The sequence below is a fragment of the Musca autumnalis genome, unplaced genomic scaffold (assembly GCF_047663935.1).
Source record: "Musca autumnalis isolate F117 unplaced genomic scaffold, ASM4766393v1 scaffold_5, whole genome shotgun sequence".
Classification (NCBI taxonomy): Eukaryota; Metazoa; Arthropoda; class Insecta; order Diptera; family Muscidae; genus Musca; species Musca autumnalis.
In genome coordinates, this window is record NW_027412088.1 from 137,962,361 (window position 1) to 137,984,597 (window position 22,237).

The following is a 22,237-nucleotide window of genomic DNA, read 5'->3' on the forward strand; positions in this document are numbered from 1 at the left end:
AAACTCTTTACTCATTCCGAAATTGACATGGCATTCGAGACATTTAGCTAATTAACACTACAAAATGTGATTTGTTTCTTCTTTCATTACTTTTTATCTCGGGAACAAACAATGCAATGCCGCACTTTTCGAACAAATTCCATAATCCAAACGTGAACATGAACAGGCTACAGAGTATGCTTTCACTCCTTTCGTTTGCGATGGTTGGCGGCGGTTGGTGGTTGAGATAAACACGTTCCACTGTATCACAATAACATTTTTATCACTGTCACACCAAAAATGCCACACAAAAGCCAACGTTTTTGCACGAATTTTTCATTCATTAGCACTTGACGGGCGACGACAACGACTACCAAACGCAACGACAAAATAACGATGTCCAAAAAACGAAAAAAAAACTATGGAAATGTCGTGAAAATTACAAACGGTCAAATAACATGATTTTTGTTATCTTTTTTCATTCACTTCGAACACGGCCGTTAACACTTTTTATCACTATTTTTTATATTCATTTGGGGCGTTTTCTTGTGTCACTCTTGTGCATAATGCCACTAATTTTCATTTATTTATCACAGATAAAACAAAAAGGCAACGAAATGTGAGAAAAATATTTTATATATTTATTTTTTTTTTCTTTTTTAGCACAAACACCACCGCCCTAAAGTAGAGAAAAATAATATGTGGAAAAAGAAGAAGACCGAATAACGAAAACACAGCGAATGGCTGCTAAATGACGAAAATGATACCAGAACTGAACTTACTGTTCTTGTCGACAAATGTTGCCCATTTAAAATGAGCGAAATTTCGTTACTCATTTTCCCGACCAACTCCATGGAAAATGTTGTGGCACGCGTTTAGAGCAGAGTTCGTCTCTGCTCTTGTGGCGGCGGCTGCTGTTGCTGTGTACTTGCCAGCCTGCCTGACTGTCTGTCGTGTTCGTTTTGTGTATTTGGCTGGCATGGTTTTTGCACAAACTGTTCTTTCTCTTTACCATATTATACTCCAAACTCATAGGCATACAGAAGACGACGACCAATGAACCAGGCAACACTCTCACAGCACCCATCCCATCCCTACACAGCCCAACACAATTTCTTGGAGTGAAGTGTTACATATATCCAAACATCCAACCATCCATCCATTCATCCTCCATGCCAGTAACTTTCTTCTTCCCTTAAATCTCTTCCCATTTTGAAATAGGGTAGTGGTGGAGTTCTCTTTCTGTTGATTTTACAATTGGAACAATACCGACAAATATACCGACCGACAGACAAAAGGGGCCGATGATGTTGATGGATAGAGAGAGAATTACGACGGAATGCGGACACCGGAATAGATAAACAGTACGTGTGTATGTCTGTCTGTTGTTGGCGGCAAAAGTAAAAAAAGCCTGGCTGTCAGCCTGCGCAACAAAAAATTAATTTAAAAAGTTTAGTTTTATGTCACTGGAGAATCAACAAGATATCTGCCGAACGAGACGACATAACACCGAGTGTTATCACGCACACCTTGTTTGCTCGTAAATAAACCAACCAACAACAACCTCGCCCTTCCCCAAGGATTAATAAATGATGGAGGGGCCTTTCTTATTAAAACAATAACAATTGGATCAAATGAAGCGTTACACTCGAAGAAATAAGTGTACACCAAATGACTTAAATGAATAGAATATTAAGTGCGAATTTTATTTATTTTTTTCTTTCCGATTCATGGCATTTATCTGACCGAATATCTGTTGTAATCAGTACAAATTAATAAAAATACGTGACTACGGCAACCAATACTGTTTAATTTATATACAAACATGGGCTAAAACTTTCCCGACTAAAAAATATAAGTGAATTTCACTCTATCCTAAGGACTTTATTGTACTTATAGTTTCTTATGGCTTCGGAGACCGACTGTTGATTAAAGGTTTTCATGGAGTTTGTTATCGACATTCGGTTTATTGCCAATGGAATGACACGGTGCTCGTGAAGCAACTTTAAATGGACGGTGCTTACACCTGGGAAGTTTTTCGGATTCTGAAACTACAATGTTCATAGATGAGAAAACTCAAAAAACAAAAAAAATCGGCGGAGCGCTTTTGAACTAAATCGAGATTCAAGTTGACATTTTTAGGGGGTTTTTAGGTTTGCACGATTTTGCTTGGAAACCGCAAGTCCTATCGGAATATGACTACAGAAAATGTTCCCAGCAGAATAAATTGGAAGTAGTGCAATGTGGACTAGTTCTTTCACGGCATGTTTTGATGTAGTTCAAACGGAGTCGTGAAAAAGGCATTCCATTCATCACATTTTAACTGCATTTGGATGCAATCCAAAGAATCACATCCACTTGTCACATTTTAACAACATCCGGATACAGTTCAACGGAGTTGTGAAAAAGGCACTCCAATTCCTCACAATTTAACAGCATCCGGATGCAGTCCAAACGGAGTCGTGAAAAAGGCACTCCGATCGCTACATTTTATTAGCAGTTGTTAGAGATCCCTAAAAGTACATAAATCAGTTTGTACATCTCTACAGGCAGCGGCATACATTTTCCAAAAAGAGATAAGAGTGTTAACATTTCCAAAAATTTGTTAATATAAAATAAAAAATATTTAATTTGCGAACATTTTTTCGGTAAGAAAATTTCCCCATGGAGTGCTGTTGGAGTACATGTCGAAATTTTAACTGGTGATGGGAAGACAATATCAAACTCATTTAGCATGAAGCAAGAACAGTTCAGCTTGGATTAAATGGAGAACGGAGGAAACACGCATGGTTGAGATTGAATTCAATGGAGAATTTTCATAATTTGTGTTAATGTAATAAAGTTCTTAATATTTTTGTTTTACACAAATAATAAATGCATTTTATTTGTTCTGGGATATTTTGTAATGGCTTGCACACATTCCGCAGAATGTATCAAAACACGTGCTTTGGACTGCATCCTATTCTACCCCCAAAGAGTTCGTTAAAATGCAATGCCAAAGGGTCAGTTAAAATGCAGTGCCAGAGGGTCAGTTAAAATGCAGTGCCAAAGGGTCAGTTAAAATGCAGTGCCAAAGGGTCAGTTAAAAGGCAGTGCAATGGAGTGCATCTTTCAGAAGTCACGCTCTTGTAAAAATCATGAGTGAAAATGCATAATTTGATGCACTTCCAAATCACTTGTACATATGATTTAAGTGCCTCTTTGGAGGCAAACTTTTTGCTGGGCTGTAGCTATGAAAATTCTCAACAAGGTTGGCCTTTATGATAATTTCGTTGGGTTTACCGTTATTGAGATATAGAAGTTCAAATTGTGACAATGCACTGACTGTATCGCTACCTTATAAAACAGTGTCATGACTAAAATTTCCCAACTTAAACTTATATATCTCAAAAATAGTATAACCTAGGAAAAAGATACGAAAGACAATCTTGAAGAGAATTTTCACTACAACATTTTCTTTAGTCCCATTTCGATAGAACTTGCGGTTTTCAAGCAAAATCCTGAAGACCTGGGAAAAATCTGAATGATTGATCTAAACTTCTATATCTCAAAAACGGTAAAACCTACGAAAATAATATGCAAGTCAATCTTGTACAGAATTTTCACTGCTACAACATTTTCTTTAGTCCCACTTCGATAAGACTTGCGGTTTCCAAGAAAAATTGTGAAAACCTAAAAAAGCATAAAAATTGTGAACTTTGACCGCGATTTATTTATTTGATTTATTTTATTTGGCCGCAAAAACTTCTCAGGTGTAACCGGTTTTCACTTAAAGTTAGTTAAGGCGCACCATGTATGACATTGTTTTATAAGGTAGCGATACAGTCAATGCATTGTCCCAATTAGAACTTCTATATCTCAATAACGGTAAAACCTACGAAATTATCTTATTCCGATAGGAATTGCGGTTTCCAAGCAAAATCGTGAAAAACTAAAAACCCCTAAAAATGTGAACTTGAATCGCGATTTATTTAAAAAGCTTTCCGGCGATTTTTTTTCTATGAACATTTTAGTTTCAGAATCCGCAAAAACTTCCCAGGTGTAAGCACCTTCCATTTAAGGTTGGTTCAAGTGATAAGTCCTGACAGATATATCGAAGAGGTTGATCTTCCATTACAGTGTGATGGATGGCAGATAGGATGCTAGCACAAACTGTCTAGTCAGCAACACATTATGTTGATCTGATCTGAAGCTGATCTCCTCATGAAGGTGATACACATTGGACACAACCTTTTGCAACTCAGAGCACATTATTCTAGGATGTTTGCAAATTTCTCCAATGCGGATGACTTTGTAGAGTGGTTCGGTTTTGGCTTCGGAATTCGACAAAGGCTTGCCTACCATTAAGGTGATTGACAAGACAACTCATGACATCATTTGGAAGAGGTAGAATTCAATTAGCATTGAATAATCGACCATATCGAACGTCTTGGACAGGTCAAAAACTGCCGCAATGGTCCACTCTGGGAGCCTGATTTAGATCTTTAGCAATTACGGTCCTGCTGTATTAAGCGTCAACTGTATCTTGCAACGTTGAGATGGTTACAACGTTTCGCGGAAACATCATACAAGAAGCGGAGAAGGAGGACTTGCCTTCTGTATACACCAATCTGTCCACTGGAGACCGAACTCGCTTGAACTTGACTCTAGTGATCCATACATGGAATATATTGATAGCTCCACATTTCGTACGGTGAACGAAGACGCTCCTATGAGGATAAGAGGAAATTGTCGTAGCTCGGCAGACATCACCATTGGGGAATCCGGTCTGATAAATGACGTGTCCTGGCACCCAAGGGAAACACTTGGCCCAGACCATCATAATCTCTGACCGCGTAATTTTTAAACCACTGAAAGGGTGATTGTCAGGGGTCAGAGAATCTAGCAATCAACGCTTCAGAGAGCAGTTCAGTCCCTCATATCCTGTAGCTGAGATAATTTTCCGGGACATCACCACAGCTGCAGCCGCAGGGTACATACCTTCTGGTCGAATAACCAAAATTAGATCAAATTTCCCAGCAGAAGCGTCTGGTCGAATGAGCGTGATCAGCTTCGTCGTATGAACCTTGAAGACCCAAAAGTTAGGGAAATTATGCAGAAAATGGGTAGACCACCGAAAGCAATGCAACATTGGTAAAGGATTGAGTAAATTGTAGGCAACGGCTAAATCACTCTCGAATCCGAGAAAGAAGGATAATAGAACGGCTGTTACTTTCAACGGTGTGGCAGTAACAGATCGAAAGAGATGCGGATGTTATTTTAACCGGCCATTGCCGAGATTTATAGTGCGAAGAGGAGCATTACACGCCATATCCACACATATCAGTAGAGGACAGAACCAGAATAGGGCGTGCGACCGAACAGCCATGGTGGCACTTGACCTATCGAAGGCCTTTCGATACCTTCAACCATGCCAAGCTGTTCGAGGATATAGAGAAGACCACTCTCCAGTCGTGTTTGAAACGTTGGATCTCAACTATAGGTGCGGACGCCAGTCGTTTGTGGAATTCATGATAAGAAGTCGAATAACCACCGAGTGAGACAAGGAGTTCCCCAAGACGTGATAATATTTCCGGAATTGTTTAACCTCTACCTTTCTGAAATTCTGTACTCTCCAGATGGCATAGTGATCGTAATGTATCCTATCTTGGCGCTGCGTCCTTTCGTGCAGCTCTTCCATATGAGGAATATTAAAATATCCTAATTCCAACCTTTAACTACCCCAATAGCATGTTTAAGTCGTTCGTGCATGTCACAGCTATTTGAGACTAGATTAGAATTATGAACAAGATCCTCAAGTCGCTGGTCGGCAGTACTCGGGGCGCTGCTAAAGAAACCTTGCGACAGGGGTGCCAAGTTTGTGGTTTTCCCGCTACTTGTGGTGATTTTTGACGTACAAAAACCACTGTTTTAGCAGGAATGTCAACTGTTTTAAGGTAAAAATCGCTACAGACCTATGATGCGTATGTGGCTGTAGCAATTTTTACCTCGGAACAGTTGGCATCCCTGCCTTGCGGACCTCTTACAACTGTCCCTCATTCCACAGGTTGAAATGCTAGTTTTTGGGAGAGAACAGAGGTGAAAAAGCTGCCTTTTTACACATAAATTCATAAAAGGTAAGTTTCAAAGTAACATAAGAGAAAGCAATAGGCCGGGCAGTGGTTAGCTATGCGGCGCCAATGGGTATGCAAATATTAGCACTACGCAGTAGAAGTATATTGAAACCTTACTCCCAGAAGACTGCAACGGGTCCTCCTCATGGTACACCTTCATGAGTTTACCGGTGCATCAGCACAACAACATGTTGTCGATGCAGTACCAGATCTTTATAATTTAAGAGGGAGTCCAAAGGTACGAACGAGAACCTCTTGATGAACGATAGCATTCACACTGTTCAAAGATTCAGTCTGAGTACCGTGCTCGGAGACCACCATCATACATCACAGCAGAAGAACATCAGCTGTAAAGCCATACGCGAGAGGTTTTATCCCAATGAATATCCAGCAAAAACCACTCACCTACCTCCTGATTCTTCAATCGAGTATGCAGAATTTTTAAATCAGATATGCGAACGAACATATTTCCCTTGCTACAATAACAACTAAAAACTTAAGTGATAGATGTGTAGGAAAGAGTGACCCTAAATAGTGAAATATTTCGAGGCTTTTTTCCCTAGCAAAAAAAAAAAAATATAATGTTGTAGAAATGGCCTCAAATGAAATTATATCGCAGAAGTGTTCAACTTTCAACATAGTCCATCTTGGAACTGAATCTCATTTTGGGAGTCATTCCTTTCAATATTTATTGCGCCAATCGACAATTTTAGGTGGTCACCGTAGGAGTTTTTAGAGCTTTTAGACCATTATCCCAGGAAGAATGGACTTACCCACGAAAGACATTATATCCCTGTAAACAGGATCACAAAAAGTACCTGCTGTGAAAATTTAAGTGAGAATTTTGAACTTTTGTGAGCCTTATTGGAATTGTATACGTTTGGAAGATTTTTTGATCGGATACTCAATTCTTAAACATTGGTGTGATCTGTAATTTAAGTCGGTGCCAACAAATGCTCCTTAAAAACAGTACACCATCGTAATAGGTGCCGCGATGATAAACTATTGTAAAAAACTTTCATAATTATCAGAACTGTACTATAGCTAAACAATTTTGAACTCTTGTGTGCCAAAGGAGTGGACCGATAAAGTCAATTTTTTCCTGAAGTCTATCTTAACGAAATATTACGAAGTTTAAAGTTTGAATCAAATCGATTAAGGTATGGTCACAATAGGCAAATATTTGCTCCAGAGACGGGCAGTGTGCGCATACTGAGAACACGTGAGCATAAATTGCAATGCATTATTTACGCTCACTTGCTCTCAATTAGCGCACACTGCCAGTCGCTGGAGCAAATATTTGGCTAGGTCACATTAGCCAACCCATTATCGACATCTTAGATATAACCCATTATCGACATCTTTTGCACCAAATCGGTTAATCTGTTCGAGATTTATCGTGCACACCAGCCAGACAGACATATGAACAGGGCTAAATATACTCCAAATTGTCTGAAGCGGACTTCGCCTGACCACACTTGGGGTCTAACTTACACCATTATTAAGTTAGCCTCGTGGGAAGGTACCCGAAGCAGTGGGCCGATATGGTCATCTTCGGACTCGATCTAAGTTTAGATTGATTTTTAGCTCACAAGTTGGGGTATCAGAAGGGATGGACGGATATAATATTTATTTTTTATTAATTTATTTACTTGAACACCTGCACAACAAGATAAAACTTATAATTACAGTACAGGTTTAATTTTATCATGAACTATCCAATTAAGTAATAACAATATAACGTCGATTGTATATCGCGTTGTGCTTAGCACCGACAGATAATAAAATTTTGTCAGGGCTCGAACTTCTTAGAGGTACTGAACTATCAATACCATTGAATGTAGAATTTATGTAAGACTCTTTCATTTAAACCAAGCCTCCAACTACGCATTTTCTCCCAGTGTATGTGTTAGCATAATGTAATGCAGAATGCGAATGTTCTGTTGGCACTTCTTTTTACGAGTGGCGTAAATATGTTCCACACGACAAGTGATGACTATGCTCCTTCTGCTGCTGATGATGATGATGATTACTAAATGAAACCTTCCGAGCAAAAAAAAAACAAAGCTCCAACACTTTAACGAAAAATCAACAACCCTAAAAGAGGGTGGAGCAGACTGGCCGACCTCACCCAATGTTACTGTGAGTGGGTCAACACAAAAACATCACTACAACGTAAAGCAAATACCACTAATCCCTCTCCCCCTTCCTCTCCCTCTCACACACACAGCTCACATTCGACACATATCATTTAGTGGCAGAGAAAACAACAGAAATTAACAACGCTTGAGTGACAAAATGTAAACAATGATGAAGAAATGTCAAATGTTTGAAGTGAGCAAAGAACACTTTTGAGCTCCATTAAAGTTTATTAAGGATTTAAACATTAAATTTGGGGTTTGTTAAAGGACAACAGCAACAACAAAATAAGCTAAAATAATGATGACAATGCATACATACTTCACAACAGGATTCAAATGTCAAAAGAAAATTTGATAGAAATCACAACGTTGACAATGAAATTTCAGTTGCCACGTTAAGGCCTCCTCAATGTGGCGGCAGTGACTAATGACTCGTGTTCTTTTAACAAAGATGAATATTGAATGAAAACAAAATAGGCTCCTGGGGGTTAGAAAGCAACGAATTGGAAGCCAAAATGAAAATTAATTTTCAAATTACCTGAACATGTTTTGTGCGGGACGAGACTCGATTACAATTTCCAGGAAAATTTACAGTAAAATTTTGGAGAATTTTCCATCACAACTGACTTTATACATACAGTGTTGGTCACACAATTAGCACACCCCACTACCAACATTTATTTTGCCTAAAAATACCTTCAAAAGTAGTTGTATTTAATAAAGTATTTGTACTAATATATTCTCAGTAGTATGCCTAAAGAATACAACGCAATACAGGAACTGAATCATAACTGTCAATTTGAATAACCTCCAAAAATGTAAAAAATGTCATAAATTCACTGGACACGTAATTAGCACACCTTAAAAGAATCACTAATTGTTTAGCACTTTACCTTTTTTCACTTTTTTCCATAGAAAAGATTTTATGTTTTTTTTTGTTCAACTTTTAATTCAACTTTATTGATAATTTTGATAGATTTTCAAGGTAAGTATTTACAATGGGTTTCTTTTGCATTTAGGTGTTCACAGATAAGTATTTAGGAATTGGTTTTCAAGGTAAGTATAAATATTTTTCTTTTCACAGGTTTTTCGTATGTTTCAAAAAAGGTAAGTATTTAGGTATGTATCAAAGGTAAGTAGCAGGTTTATGTACAAAGGTAAGTATAAGGAAATTCACAAGGTAAGTATTTTATGGTTTTTTGTACTATTCAGGTATATGTATGTTTTTAACACGGTAAGTATTATATGTTTTTGTTTCAGGTATAAAATTATAATTACAATATTGTTTATACACATTCGATTATTAGGATTTGATTTTTATGCAAATTCACTTTAATGTTTTAATTATAATATTTTGTAAGTTAACACTTTTGTACTTCTCACTTCGTCACGACGGGGGTGGTGCGTGTTGATCGTTTTGATGCTCAAACTTCGATTGATTTTCTTCTGTTTTGCATCGCCACATAAAACCTGTTTTGCATTCCAATGGTTTTGGAAATGCAGAAACAGAAATGACAAAATATACAAATTATGTTCTCGCTTGCTTGTTGGTATGTGTGTATGTACTAAAAGCATACCGCTATGCTACAGTAGTGTACCAAATAAATAGCACACTTAATGGGCAACAAAATAGCACACCTTTATAATAAAATTTTTGGACATTCATGTACATGCCTCCCCCGCCGTGATATCTGTGAATAAAAGAGTTTAATTAGTAGGCATATTTTTAATTGGGCCTGAAAATACATAGCCTAATTTTGTGTTGAACGCCTTCACATCTCCAATGCCAGCCGGTGTACAGCCCTCCTGGTGAATCGCAGAAAATGTATCGGCTCCCAACTCTAAATCAATGGGAATGTTGCTGCGAGGATCGGGGTCAGCGAGAGCTTGCGGCGCAAAGTAGCCTGTAGGGTCTTCTAACAAAGGGTCGGAATAGGGTCTGCGTGGCAATTCATCGGTAATAAGGGCGTTTACTTTTAAAGCCCACGTGCCGTTTATGTTCCTGGCCATAATCTTGAATGTAGCAAATCGGCGACTCTGATATATTATCGATCTGAGACCAAGCCTTTGGAACGTTGAATAGGCCATTCTGGACATCGTGGCCGACTGACAAATGAGTGCTCGTACAGTCTTCCAAGTATCTACACTGTCGGCTGAGACACGCACAAGGGCTGTGGGGACGAACACCAAATCCCAAGAGAATGAAGGCACCACAATGGGAGCTGGTTGTAAGGTGTTATCTAACTGTGGGGCCCCATGTAATAAGGTGTGGTGTCGGTGGTCGCACCTTCTGCAGCTCGTCAAACTGGTGCAGTCCGGTGCCAGATGACTACGGGCCAAACAGTTCCGACAGTACCCTCTCCGTTCAACGGTTTCGTACCTCTGAAAAGCAGACTGCTCTCTAAACCTGGGGCATGTCACGATTGCGTGATCATCCTGGCAGAGCCCGCAGGCATATTGCCAGAAACTCGGCCGATCTCTTCTTTCCTCTCGCTGACCCGATCGGCTTCTTGATTGTTGTCGTCTTGGTGGCTGTTGTTGATGCTGAAGCTGCTGTTGTTGATGCTGACGCTGATGTTGTTGACGTGGTTGATGTTGTTGTTGGATTGGCTGTTGTTGAGGTTGCTCTGGTTGTGGTGGGCGATTTTGTTGTTGTCGCCTGTTTGGGGGTCTTTCCTCCTCTTCTTCATCCCAATTATTGTGTGGGAGGTAGGCAGCCATATCTGTAATTAAAAGAGAGAGAGGAGTACCAAGTTTTTTAAGAAAAGAGGGTCCGACTAGTCAGTCGGTAAATAGCTTGACAACTTTGGTTATGGGTCGACTAGAGATGCCAAGCGAAGTTTTGATGTCTACCACTCTAATGTTATCGTCCACCCCCTTATATGTCTTAACAATTCGCCCCAACTTCCATTCAGTTGGCGACAAGCGATCATCTTTCACGACCACAAGATCGCCTTCTTTTAAATTGTCTTTGTGGTATTTCCATTTATGTCTTCTATGAAGTTCAGTTAAGTATTCATGTTTCCATCTATGGCAAAAATGTTGTGAAATTATTTTAAGTCGCTTCCAGCGATTAACATATGAAAGGTCGGAATCGGAAATATCCGGTTCTGCTGGCTCTAACATCGGTGCCCCAATGAGAAAATGAGCTGGTGTTAAGGGAGCTATGTCGTTAGGGTCGTCACTGGCTGGACTCAAGGGTCTTGAATTCAGACAAGCCTCAATACGAATTAATATTGTAGTGAATTCTTCGAAAGTAAAATTAAGATTCGGAAAGCTTTTACGTAAATGTGTCTTAAAGGACTTAACGCCGGCCTCCCACAATCCACCCATGTGGGGAGCGCCAGGAGGTATAAACTTCCACTCTAAGTTTTGATGAGAATTTTGGGTAATAGCTTGTGAACTGAGATTTTTCATAAATTCTGCTCTATCTTTTTTGAGTAATTCGGAGGCACCGACAAAATTGGTGCCGTTATCGGAGTATACACACGCCGGACAACCTCTACGACCTATAAATCGAGTGAAGGCAGCTAAGAATGATTGCGTCGACAGATCGCTAGTTACTTCTAGGTGGATTGCCTTGGTGGCGAAACAAATAAAAACGCATACGTAACCCTTCGTTATTAAACACGCTCTACCAGTAAAGTTTTTGATATTGAAAGGGCCGGCAAAGTCAACACCAGTATTGAAAAAGGGTCGTGTTAGAGAAGTCCTCTCCGGCGGAAGAGAAGCCATGATTTGATTTTGACTGTGTTTCTTATACAAGGTGCAAATTTTGCAATTATGAATAGTCTTTTTCACTAGAACTTTCAGTTTGAATATCCAGAACTCTGAACGTAGGACTCGAGTCATGAGCTGATTTCCACCATGCATAGTTATTTGGTGTGTAAATTCTACTAGGAGTTGCGATAACTTGGACATATATGGTAACAAGATGGGATGCCTTTCATTTTCTGTTAAGGCAGGTGATTGAACAAGGCGACCATTTGCTCTAATAAGGCCATTTGAGTCAAGATACGGATTTAAAGAAACAAGACCGCTACTAGATGGAAGTTTAGATTTTCTTTGCAATAACTTGTACTCGTTTTCAAAATAATATTTTTGGGTTACCATGATAACTAGACGTTTAGCCTGTTGAATCTCTTCAAGGGAGTAATCGGGACAAGCTCGTAAGTGTTTTTTGTAGTATCGAATAGCACATGCATATGCTCGATATGCTCTGTTTAACTTTGAGAAATTTACCAAAGGGTCTTTCTTTAAAAGTTCTTGTCTGGCATCATCAGTAATGGTTGTAAGGGTGAGAACCTTAGCTGATTTCTCTTCTAAGTTCGTATCTAACGGAATATTATTTGAGGGCCAAATAGATTTTTGGTATTTTAACCACTGGGGTCCATGCCACCATAGATTATGTGTTTTCAAATCGATCGGTGAACATCCGCGACTTGCTACATCAGCGGGATTCGCCTCAGAGTCAACATGACGCCATCGATCATTACCAACATTTTCAATAATTTCTGAAATTCTGTTACCTACAAAGGTACTCCAATGGCACGGTGGTTTTTTAAGCCAAGCTAAAACGATTGTGGAGTCTGTCCAATAATAAGATTCAATATTCGACATCTGAAGATTTGATATTATTGAAGAGGCCAATTTAGAGAGAAGTACAGCTCCACAAAGCTCAAGTCGTGGCAAGGAAATCTTTTTAATCGGTGCGACCCTGGTTTTTGCTGCTAGGAGAAATGTGTCAACACTTTTATTGGTATTTTCTACCCGAATGTAGAGGGCCGCGCCATACGCGCTCTCTGACGCGTCGCAGAATCCATGAATCTCAATTTGATTAGTTGGTGTGTACTTAATCCATCTTGGAATAGTGATAACGTCAATTGAGAAAGTGTTTTTAACAAAGTTTTGCCAATTTAAAAGTGTCATGGGTTTGAGAGTGTCATCCCAGTCTATTTTGTCTAACCAAATTTGTTGCATGATTAATTTGGCTACTACTATTACTGGAGCTAACCAACCACATGGGTCAAACAATTTGGCAATCGTAGATAGAACTTCCCGTTTTGTATAGTTAATCTTGTTTTCTATAGAAGGCGATGGGATTGAAAAACTATCCCCCGAAATATTCCATCTGATACCTAGGGTCTTGGTAGAATCATTTTCAGACAGATCTAGCCAATTGAGAGGCAAAAGGTGATCACTTGGCAAGTCTTTCATTATTTTGGGCTCATTTGAAGTCCATTTTCTAAGTTGAAAACCTGCTGAATCAAAGGCAGAAATTAATTCTTTGCGAGAGTCTAATGCTTCTTGTATGGAATGACCTCCCGCTAGGACGTCATCAACATATAAGTTTTGTAAAATAACTGAAGCAGCTCTAGGGTATATATCTTTTATGTCTTCTGCTAATTTCATGAGAGTACGGAGTGCTAAAAATGGAGCGCAGTTCACTCCGAAAGTGACTGTCAAAAGCTCATAATCTTCCACTGGGTCAGAAAGAGATTTCCTAAAAAGAATTCGTTGATAACGAGTGTGATTTCTATCCAAGAGAATCTGACGATACATTTGTGTAACATCGGCATTGTAAACATATTTGAAGAACCTCCATTTTAATATTTGCAAAACAAGATCTTGCTGAAGTATGGGTCCAGCGAAAAGATTATCGTTGAGGCTTCTTCTATTTGACGTGGGGCTTGACGCATTGAATACTACCCTAAGTTTAGTAGTCAATCGATCTGGTTTAATCACCGCATGGTGCGGCAGATAGTAATTTGGGGTCTGATCTATTTCCTCCCGTGAAAGTTTTCTCATATGTCCCAGCTCTAAGTATTCTAATATCGCTTTGTCATATGAGTCTTTGATTTCTGGAGTCTTTGAAAGTTTTTTCTCCATTCTATAGAACTGTGCGAGGGCTATATTACGAGAATTTCCGAGCTCCTCACAATTTTTAAAAGGTAGGGTAACAATATATCTCCCATCTTTATTTCGTTTTGTTGTTTCTAGGTAGTTTTGTTCGCAGAATGAGTCTTCTTCTGACCTCAAAACTCTTTTTGGGGGCTCTTCCACCTCCCAAAAACGTGTAATAATCTTTTCGATTGAAGTGGTGTTAAACAAAGAAATGTTATGTGGATTTCTAGTGGTTTCGGGTATTGGACCGCCTACTATCCAACCGAATACTGTTTTTTGCGCTAAGAATGAGCCAAAAGATTTTATGGGAGTCCCTATTTCGAAGATTAAGGGTCCTATATCCATTCCTATGAGAAGATCGACAGGTTGACTTATGTGGAATTTCGGGTCTGCTAAGTTAAGACCAATAATATCTGTAAGTTTACTCTTTTCAATATTTTGTGAAGGCAAATTAGACGGAAGGGTCTTCAAAACTGGTGCCCATACATCTAATTCAAAGCTAGGGTCTAAACGAGAACGCAAAGTGAAAAGACAAGATTTTGTAGAAGTTTCTGAGACGATTTGGCTAAGTCCTGTAACATGAACAAGGTTTTTCTTGGTAGGCAATTTTAATTTGTTTCGAAGTTTTTCAGAGATAAAGGTAGATTGTGATCCAGGGTCAATAATTGCTCTGGCATCATATGATTGTCCTCTATTTTCGACCTGTACTATAGCAGTGAAAAGCAAAGTTGCACTAGGGTTATGTTCGAAAACTCTATGCTCTTGTAGAGTCAAGGTTGTAACGTTTTGTGGTTCTGTGGACTGTATTGTGGTTGTGAGAGCTGAAGCACTAGTACTAGGGCGCACTTCATCTCTTGCTAAGTTGTAATTCTGGGTTTGTTGTTGGGTGTCTGTTCCCTTATGTAACATGGAATGGTGTCTCATATTGCAAGTACGACAACCAAACCGACTTTTACATTCTTTGACGCCGTGATTAGACGAAAGACAATTGTAACAAAGGTGTGAGATCTTGACTAAATGAATTCTATCATTTACTGACTTTCCTAGGAACTGAGAACAATCTCTAATAAAATGATTTGCTTTGCAAAGTGGACAATTTTGCGTATTTTGAGTCTTTTGTTGTTGATTCGAAGTTTGTTTATTCACCGAACCCCCCTTATTTTGTGAATTTGGCCAAGTATTAGTATGGAAACTGTTTGCAAATTTTGATTTTTTACTAAAATCAGTTTTTTGTTGAGTGTATTTTGTACTTGTAGGCTTAATATTTCCTACAGATTCTAATGTCTTGAATTTATGGGTCAAATATTTGTTTACCTGCTCCCAGGTGGGCAAAGTTTTGCTGTCGTGCAAAGAGTTTTCAAATTCCTCTAGAAAAGATCGAGGTAGTTTTGAGGAGCAAAGATAAATAAGGATAGGATCCCAACCCTTTACATCAACTTCTAGAGTCTCAAGAGTCTGAATACAACTATTAATGGTACGTTGAAGTTTTTGAATTGTGTTACTTGAATCAAACGCTATATGGGGTAAATTGAAAAGAATTTTGATTTGCTCGTTGACCTGCATCCTTCTGTTTTCATATCGCTCAGTGAGATTCTTCCACGCTAACTCAAAGCCATCGTTTGTAAGTGGGACATGACTGACTATCTCTCTAGCTTCTCCTGTTGTTTTCTGGGTCAAATGGAAGAGTTTTTCAACTTTACTTAGTTTTGAATTTTTAATATATATCGCTGTAAAGAGGTCTCGGAACGTAGGCCACTCGCTGTAACCTCCACTGAATGTGTCTGTGTCACATGGTGGAAGTCTTGAAACAGGTGTAAATTCTACTTCAGTATTGAGTTTTTGCGTCATTTGAGATTCTCTTTTAACTTTTTCTTCTGCTTCTTTCTGCTTAACTAACTGAATTTGCCCATTAATCGCTCCTACAGCATTTTTGTAAATGTCAATAGCTTCTAGATAATGAGTTCTTAGCTTATTTTTGTCAATTTCCTTTTCACCTTCCCCTGGGACATGATCCCTGCATTCTTCATACGCTCTTTTTACTTTGTCATAAACCGAATCTAGCTGAACTCTTGATGCCTCTAATCTATGAAGATCATCTTCTGTGTTTGCTATACTTAAAATCGCTGCATAATCTTTTAAATCATTAAGACAGTTAACAAATTTTTCACGATTAAGTTTGGCCATCTTTCTTTGTAAATTAGATCTGACTTTAGAACAAATTTGCTGAGTCGCAAGAAATGACAAAGTAGTCCAATCAAAGGGTCAAACCTTTTTGTTATTGGGTAAAAAACAGAATCAGAAAATTTTGTCTTAGCAAAATTTTGATGTTAATTCCCAAATAAATTCACGACAACTGGATATTTTGTAGAGTAGAGTAAATGTTTTGTGGAGTACGATAAATGTTTTCTCCAATGTGAGTACAGAGAATTAAAATTATTTGATGCCAAATATTTTCATTCAAAGAACGCAAGAAAAAGTTTTGAAAGGTCGAAAAATTTCAATCAAAATCCGAAAAAAAAATTTCCAAAAATAAGTCGAAGAAAAATGTGTGTTGGGTTATCCAGAAAATTAACAAAGTCCCAAAGAACAGCAAATTGCAGAAATAACAAGGCTGTAATAAAACCCTAGTTAAACAGCAAATTTTATCAGAAAAAGTGAAATGATTTTTTGTACGCAGTTGTTTTTTGAATAATTGTCTAAATCAACAACTATTTTAGTGACGCTTTTGTAAATAAATTGTTGAGAGAATGATTTCGCTTTAAACACAGACGAAAATTTGATGTTTTTTCCAATAATAATTGGTTTTGGGTGGAAACAAAAATGTCTTAGTAAAGAAACGAGTCAAGCCAGAGCAAAATCCCAGCAAACAATTTCAAAGGTGAATTATTTTGGGTCCAAAAAATCCAAATTGTTAGCGAAAAATGCTTTAGAATGTTGTATTGTTGTTTCAAAATGGTTTAAAATTAAAAATTAATTAATTTAAAATCAATAATTTTTTCAACAAAATATTGCTTATTTGCAAAAAAGACGAAAATATTTTGTGTCTAAATCAAAAATTTTCATCCAAAAAATTTCAAAGATGCTGTAAAAATGTATGAGTATCAAAAGTTATATAAATTTTCATAAGATAAGAAAAAGTTTAAAGTGTCGAATGTTTAGGTTAGTTAACCTCAAATTTTTGGGCGCTTGTCCACCAAACGCTTATGCTTATGTACGTAAAAGGCGCAAAATGTTTTTTTTTCCAATTTCCCAAAATTGATGTATTGGGAAATCAATATGGCGCTTATGTATAAATTATTTGATAAATATGTGCTTTTTCCACGATGAGTTTGTAAATTTTAGGTTATTTTCCAATAAAATGTTTGTTGTGTTGTGTCAAGAAGCGTGAAAACAAATATCAGCTTCCAAAAATGATATAGTTTCCAAATGTATGTTGACTTTCCAAAAAATTATGGCGGGTCAGTGAGCAAGATTTCCAAATTATTTCACGGACGGACAAATATGTATGAGCGAAAAGGTCGACTTTCCACAAGTCTCTCACTAAACTTTCCAATTTTTCCACAAAATTTCTCTTTTTCTTCTTGTATTTAAAAATGCATGAGAAAATTTCCAAAATTGAGAGAATTTTCCAAAAATTCCACTATGTTATGCTTGAACTGTGCATGTATTTGTAAATTGTTAGATTTCCACAAAATGATCTAACCAAATTTACACAAAAATTTACCTTTTTTAGAAATTTATGTGGATAAATTGAAAAATTTTTGTTACAAAATCCCAAATTTCACTACGTTGTATGTGTTTGTGTGTGTATGTGTGGACGTATGTGTGTGTTCCCACGTTTGCTGGGTCAACTTCAGTCCTCTTTTCTAGGGTTATGTAAAAAACTTGGGTCTTTGCATCCAAAGGTGTCAAGTTGTGATGTAATAGCGAGTTATCGTATAAAGGGACAGTGTCGGGAGTCAAAATTCGCCGTACCCTGTGTTCCTTTTTTGATGCCACGCTCCAAATCAAAAAACTTATTTGTACTCACTTTGCTATGCTTGGTTATAGGGTCTAGGTAAGTATGGGTGGGGGTTTAACCTCTTGTCCGTCCGTCCGCCTTTTCCTCTGCGCCAACTCTCCAACTGATTGTTTGTTGTTGTTTTGTTACGCGTCACGGAATTCACGTTTAGATTTTATTGTTTTGTTTGTGTAGATATTGGTTTGTGGTGTAGAAATTGTCTTTGTTATTTTTTACAAACTTTAGTTTTCTTTTTGTTGGAAATAGTTCACTTTGATTTCAGTGTAATTGGTTTTTTTGATATTTGTGTTTTTGTATGTAAACTTTTTTGTTTAGTATTTTTTAAAACAAATTTAATTTTAATTTTTTTTTTTTCTTGTAAAATATTTTTTTGTTTAATCACTTGGTAGTTTGTGTGTATATTGTTGAAAATTTAATGTTTAATTTGAAAAAATCTATTTTTAAACTTTTTTGTTTGTTCTTTTGTTTTAGGTTCCACTGTATGTCTTCCACTGATATGTTCCACTGTGTTGCAATTTTCACTGTATTTGTAAAATGTTAGTGGTTTTTTTTCAAATTATTTATTCTTTTTTTCCAAAAATTATTCTCTGTTTTGTTGTAATTACTTTGTAATTTCACTGTTCCACTGTGTGTTTTTGTTGTTGTAGGATTTTTTCTTTCACTGTTCACAAACTTCTTTTTTTTCCAAATTTTATTTTTGTTGTAATTGTTAAGATTTCTTAACTTCACTATCTGGCTCGATATGGACCAAATGTTTAGCACTTTACCTTTTTTCACTTTTTTCCATAGAAAAGATTTTATGTTTTTTTTTGTTCAACTTTTAATTCAACTTTATTGATAATTTTGATAGATTTTCAAGGTAAGTATTTACAATGGGTTTCTTTTGCATTTAGGTGTTCACAGATAAGTATTTAGGAATTGGTTTTCAAGGTAAGTATAAATATTTTTCTTTTCACAGGTTTTTCGTATGTTTCAAAAAAGGTAAGTATTTAGGTATGTATCAAAGGTAAGTAGCAGGTTTATGTACAAAGGTAAGTATAAGGAAATTCACAAGGTAAGTATTTTATGGTTTTTTGTACTATTCAGGTATATGTATGTTTTTAACACGGTAAGTATTATATGTTTTTGTTTCAGGTATAAAATTATAATTACAATATTGTTTATACACATTCGATTATTAGGATTTGATTTTTATGCAAATTCACTTTAATGTTTTAATTATAATATTTTGTAAGTTAACACTTTTGTACTTCTCACTTCGTCACGACGGGGGTGGTGCGTGTTGATCGTTTTGATGCTCAAACTTCGATTGATTTTCTTCTGTTTTGCATCGCCACATAAAACCTGTTTTGCATTCCAATGGTTTTGGAAATGCAGAAACAGAAATGACAAAATATACAAATTATGTTCTCGCTTGCTTGTTGGTATGTGTGTATGTACTAAAAGCATACCGCTATGCTACAGTAGTGTACCAAATAAATAGCACACTTAATGGGCAACAAAATAGCACACCTTTATAATAAAATTTTTGGACATTCATGTACACTAATATTGTGAATAGTTTCAATATTTTAGTCCATATTCAGTTTTAAATCCCTTTCGTTTGGGAATAAGTTCCAGTCTGCTAGTTATACTCTCCACCAGTCTCCGAAATTTCAGTGTCAGAAGGGAGTTATATGGGGTACACCTTGGGTCCCAAGGACTGATGGAAATTTCATTTTGTTTTGTGTTTTTTATCGATTTTCTCACATGTAAACAAGTTCATTGAGGCAATTAGTTCATAGAAACATCAAATAAAACATCATATTCTTGTTCATCTTTGTAAATTTTGCGAATAGTGGGATGTACCCACCAGCAGTTTGAATCTGCAAAGTCCGTTTGACACAAAAATGTTCATTAAAAAACTGGAATATGATGCTTTGGGCTATTAATTTTATAAATACTTATCCATCTGGACTGAATTTTACAGATATGTTGTGGTGTATGCCACGATAAACCTATGTTCATCTCTATGGTACCTACGCAAATTTCAATAATTTTCTAAACAAAAGGCAAATGGGAGATAGCCTAGTGAGACCGCAAGAAAATATGTTTCCCGGAGCTTAAACCGACTAAATTTAAAATCAATAATCCAGAAAACATTTATCTTGAATAGTATATGCCTACTTTCAGGGATTTTAACCAATTTCAGCAAACCTCAAAATCCTTTATGGTCAGAAAGGGGTTATACCATTAAACATACCCATGTGCTACGTGTTCATCTAGTGCTTGGTTGGCTGTTTTGTAATGATAGGTCCTTGGTGTTATTCAGACGTGTAATTTTGAATTACAAATGGTGTTATAAGTCGATCCTTCTTCACATAAGGGTGCATTTAATTGATCTTTTTTCTATAAACCCCATACAAATCGAAAATTTTCTTGAATGAATCATCGACCTTAAACACTTTTTGGGAAGTTTTTGTACATTATGTTTAAATTTCGGTAATCGGTTAACAATTCCAATAATTTCAGATCCAATTGTACATTTGTTTTTCAAGTATCGGCGACTTTCTGACGTTTAAGTGTTCATTACGAAAAATGGTCCGCTATTGGGATATATTTTGAGATTTCGGGGTGATAAATTATTTTTTCTTTCAAAAAATTATTTGTTCAATACGTTTTGAATATGAATTAACTTCAATATAAATTAATTTTTGTATATTAATTGAATTAAATTAAAATTCGTAGGGTGGGCTAATTATATGTCCCCTTGATAATTTGGGCGTCTTCACAAAACTTTTATTTTCAAAAAACCACTGATAATACTATCCACTTATATCATTAAATATGTTAAATACATTATAGAAAAGGATTTTGTTTACGAAAATATTTCAATTTGTCCTATCAAAACTGTTAGCCGACTGAAATCATTTTGCCCCAACGGGGTGTGCTAATTCTGTGACCAACACTGTATATTCTGAGCCACCATTGTGCAAAAGAAACAATGTGGGCACAAAGAGGATTATGGATTCGAGACTGACATAAAGATTTCTTAGTAGTAAAGCAATGCATATCTTATGGGATATTCGTAAAATAGTATGTTGTACCACATGAGGAGGCACATGAGCCTAATAACCCATAACGAAATAATGCAAACCAGTAGGCTTAAAAATAATGGTTTATTTCTTTCAAATTCTATAAGGCAAATCTACTAATTTGAATGTGTACACTGAGGTGACCCGCTTTTGGAAGCTCATAACCGTCTGGTCTTGGGAACTTTAATGCTCAAAATGAGTTATGGCATTCGGTCCCGGGAAACAAAGACAAGGGTTCTACACCCCTATCAGAATTAACGTAGAGTGTCACAGTTCGCCAGACATAACCATCGTGTCACCTGGTCTGACAAATGACGTTACGGCCATTTATCTTGGATCAGACCATCGCCCTATTATTGTCTCCATTAGCAGACTGTCCGATTTCGTCACCTCTGAACGGCGCACTTTCATTAATTTTGGGAAAGCTAATCGGCTGAGCTTCAGAAAGTTCAGTAATCACCGCTTCTGAGATCTGTCCAACCCTTCTGATGTTCGGGTAGCAGAAAGGACGTTCCGAGACCTGCTAGTCAAATACCCAAACTGAGACCAAACTTCCCAGCAGGGACGACGGGATCAGCGAATGAGAGTGATGAGCTTCTTCGTGCCATATCCAGTGATCCCAGAGTTAGGGAGATAACACTGGATGTTAACAGGTTGGTTGGTGAGCATAAGCGGAACAAGTGGTTAAATCATCTGAAGAGTTACAACATTGGCGCCGAAATAAGTGAATTGTGGGCAACCGTCAAGTCACTTTCGAACCCTAGAAAGAAGGAAGACAGGAGCTCAGTCACCTATGGCGACGTTACGCTGACTGATCCGAAGAGGTGCGTACGTTATTTCAATCGAGAGTTTGTTGAGCACCCCGAGAGTGACAGGTCGAAGAGAAGAGTACTACGTCGATCTCTTCCTGCCGAGGACGAACCAGCACAATTTACAATGGATGACGTCATCAGGAACGTTGAATCATCTAAAGCGTTGGGCCATGATGTAATGATGGACCAGCTA

The 22,237-nt window shown here is 37.3% G+C and overlaps 2 protein-coding genes and 1 long non-coding RNA gene across 12 annotated transcripts in view; 1 reads left to right on the plus strand and 2 right to left on the minus strand.

Moving 5' to 3' along the window:
- The window catches only part of ena (ENAH actin regulator enabled), a 204,977-nt gene that overhangs the window by 77,051 nt on the left and 105,689 nt on the right, over nt 1–22,237 (minus strand). For 3 of the 10 annotated variants that reach the window (XM_073992230.1, XM_073992229.1, XM_073992224.1), the window contains exon 1: nt 91–784. The exons of the other annotated variants lie outside the window; for them this stretch is intronic. In XM_073992230.1, the coding sequence (XP_073848331.1) occupies nt 91–143 (53 nt within the window). In that variant the 5' untranslated portion in view covers nt 144–784. Of the gene's footprint in view, nt 1–90; nt 785–22,237 lie in introns of those variants that run through there. 10 annotated transcript variants of the gene reach the window in all.
- Nucleotides 9,236–19,469, plus strand: LOC141405373 (uncharacterized). Its single transcript, XR_012413192.1, has 2 exons — nt 9,236–9,289; nt 19,018–19,469. It is a non-coding gene; the product is annotated as an uncharacterized lncRNA (long non-coding RNA).
- LOC141405372 (uncharacterized) lies at nt 9,275–19,032 on the minus strand. Its single transcript, XM_073989641.1, has 2 exons — nt 18,168–19,032; nt 9,275–10,956 (listed from the first exon to the last, which is right to left on the minus strand). The coding sequence occupies exon 2, from the start codon at nt 10,952–10,954 to the stop codon at nt 9,941–9,943; it is 1,014 nt and encodes a 337-aa protein (XP_073845742.1). The 5' UTR covers nt 10,955–10,956; nt 18,168–19,032; the 3' UTR covers nt 9,275–9,940.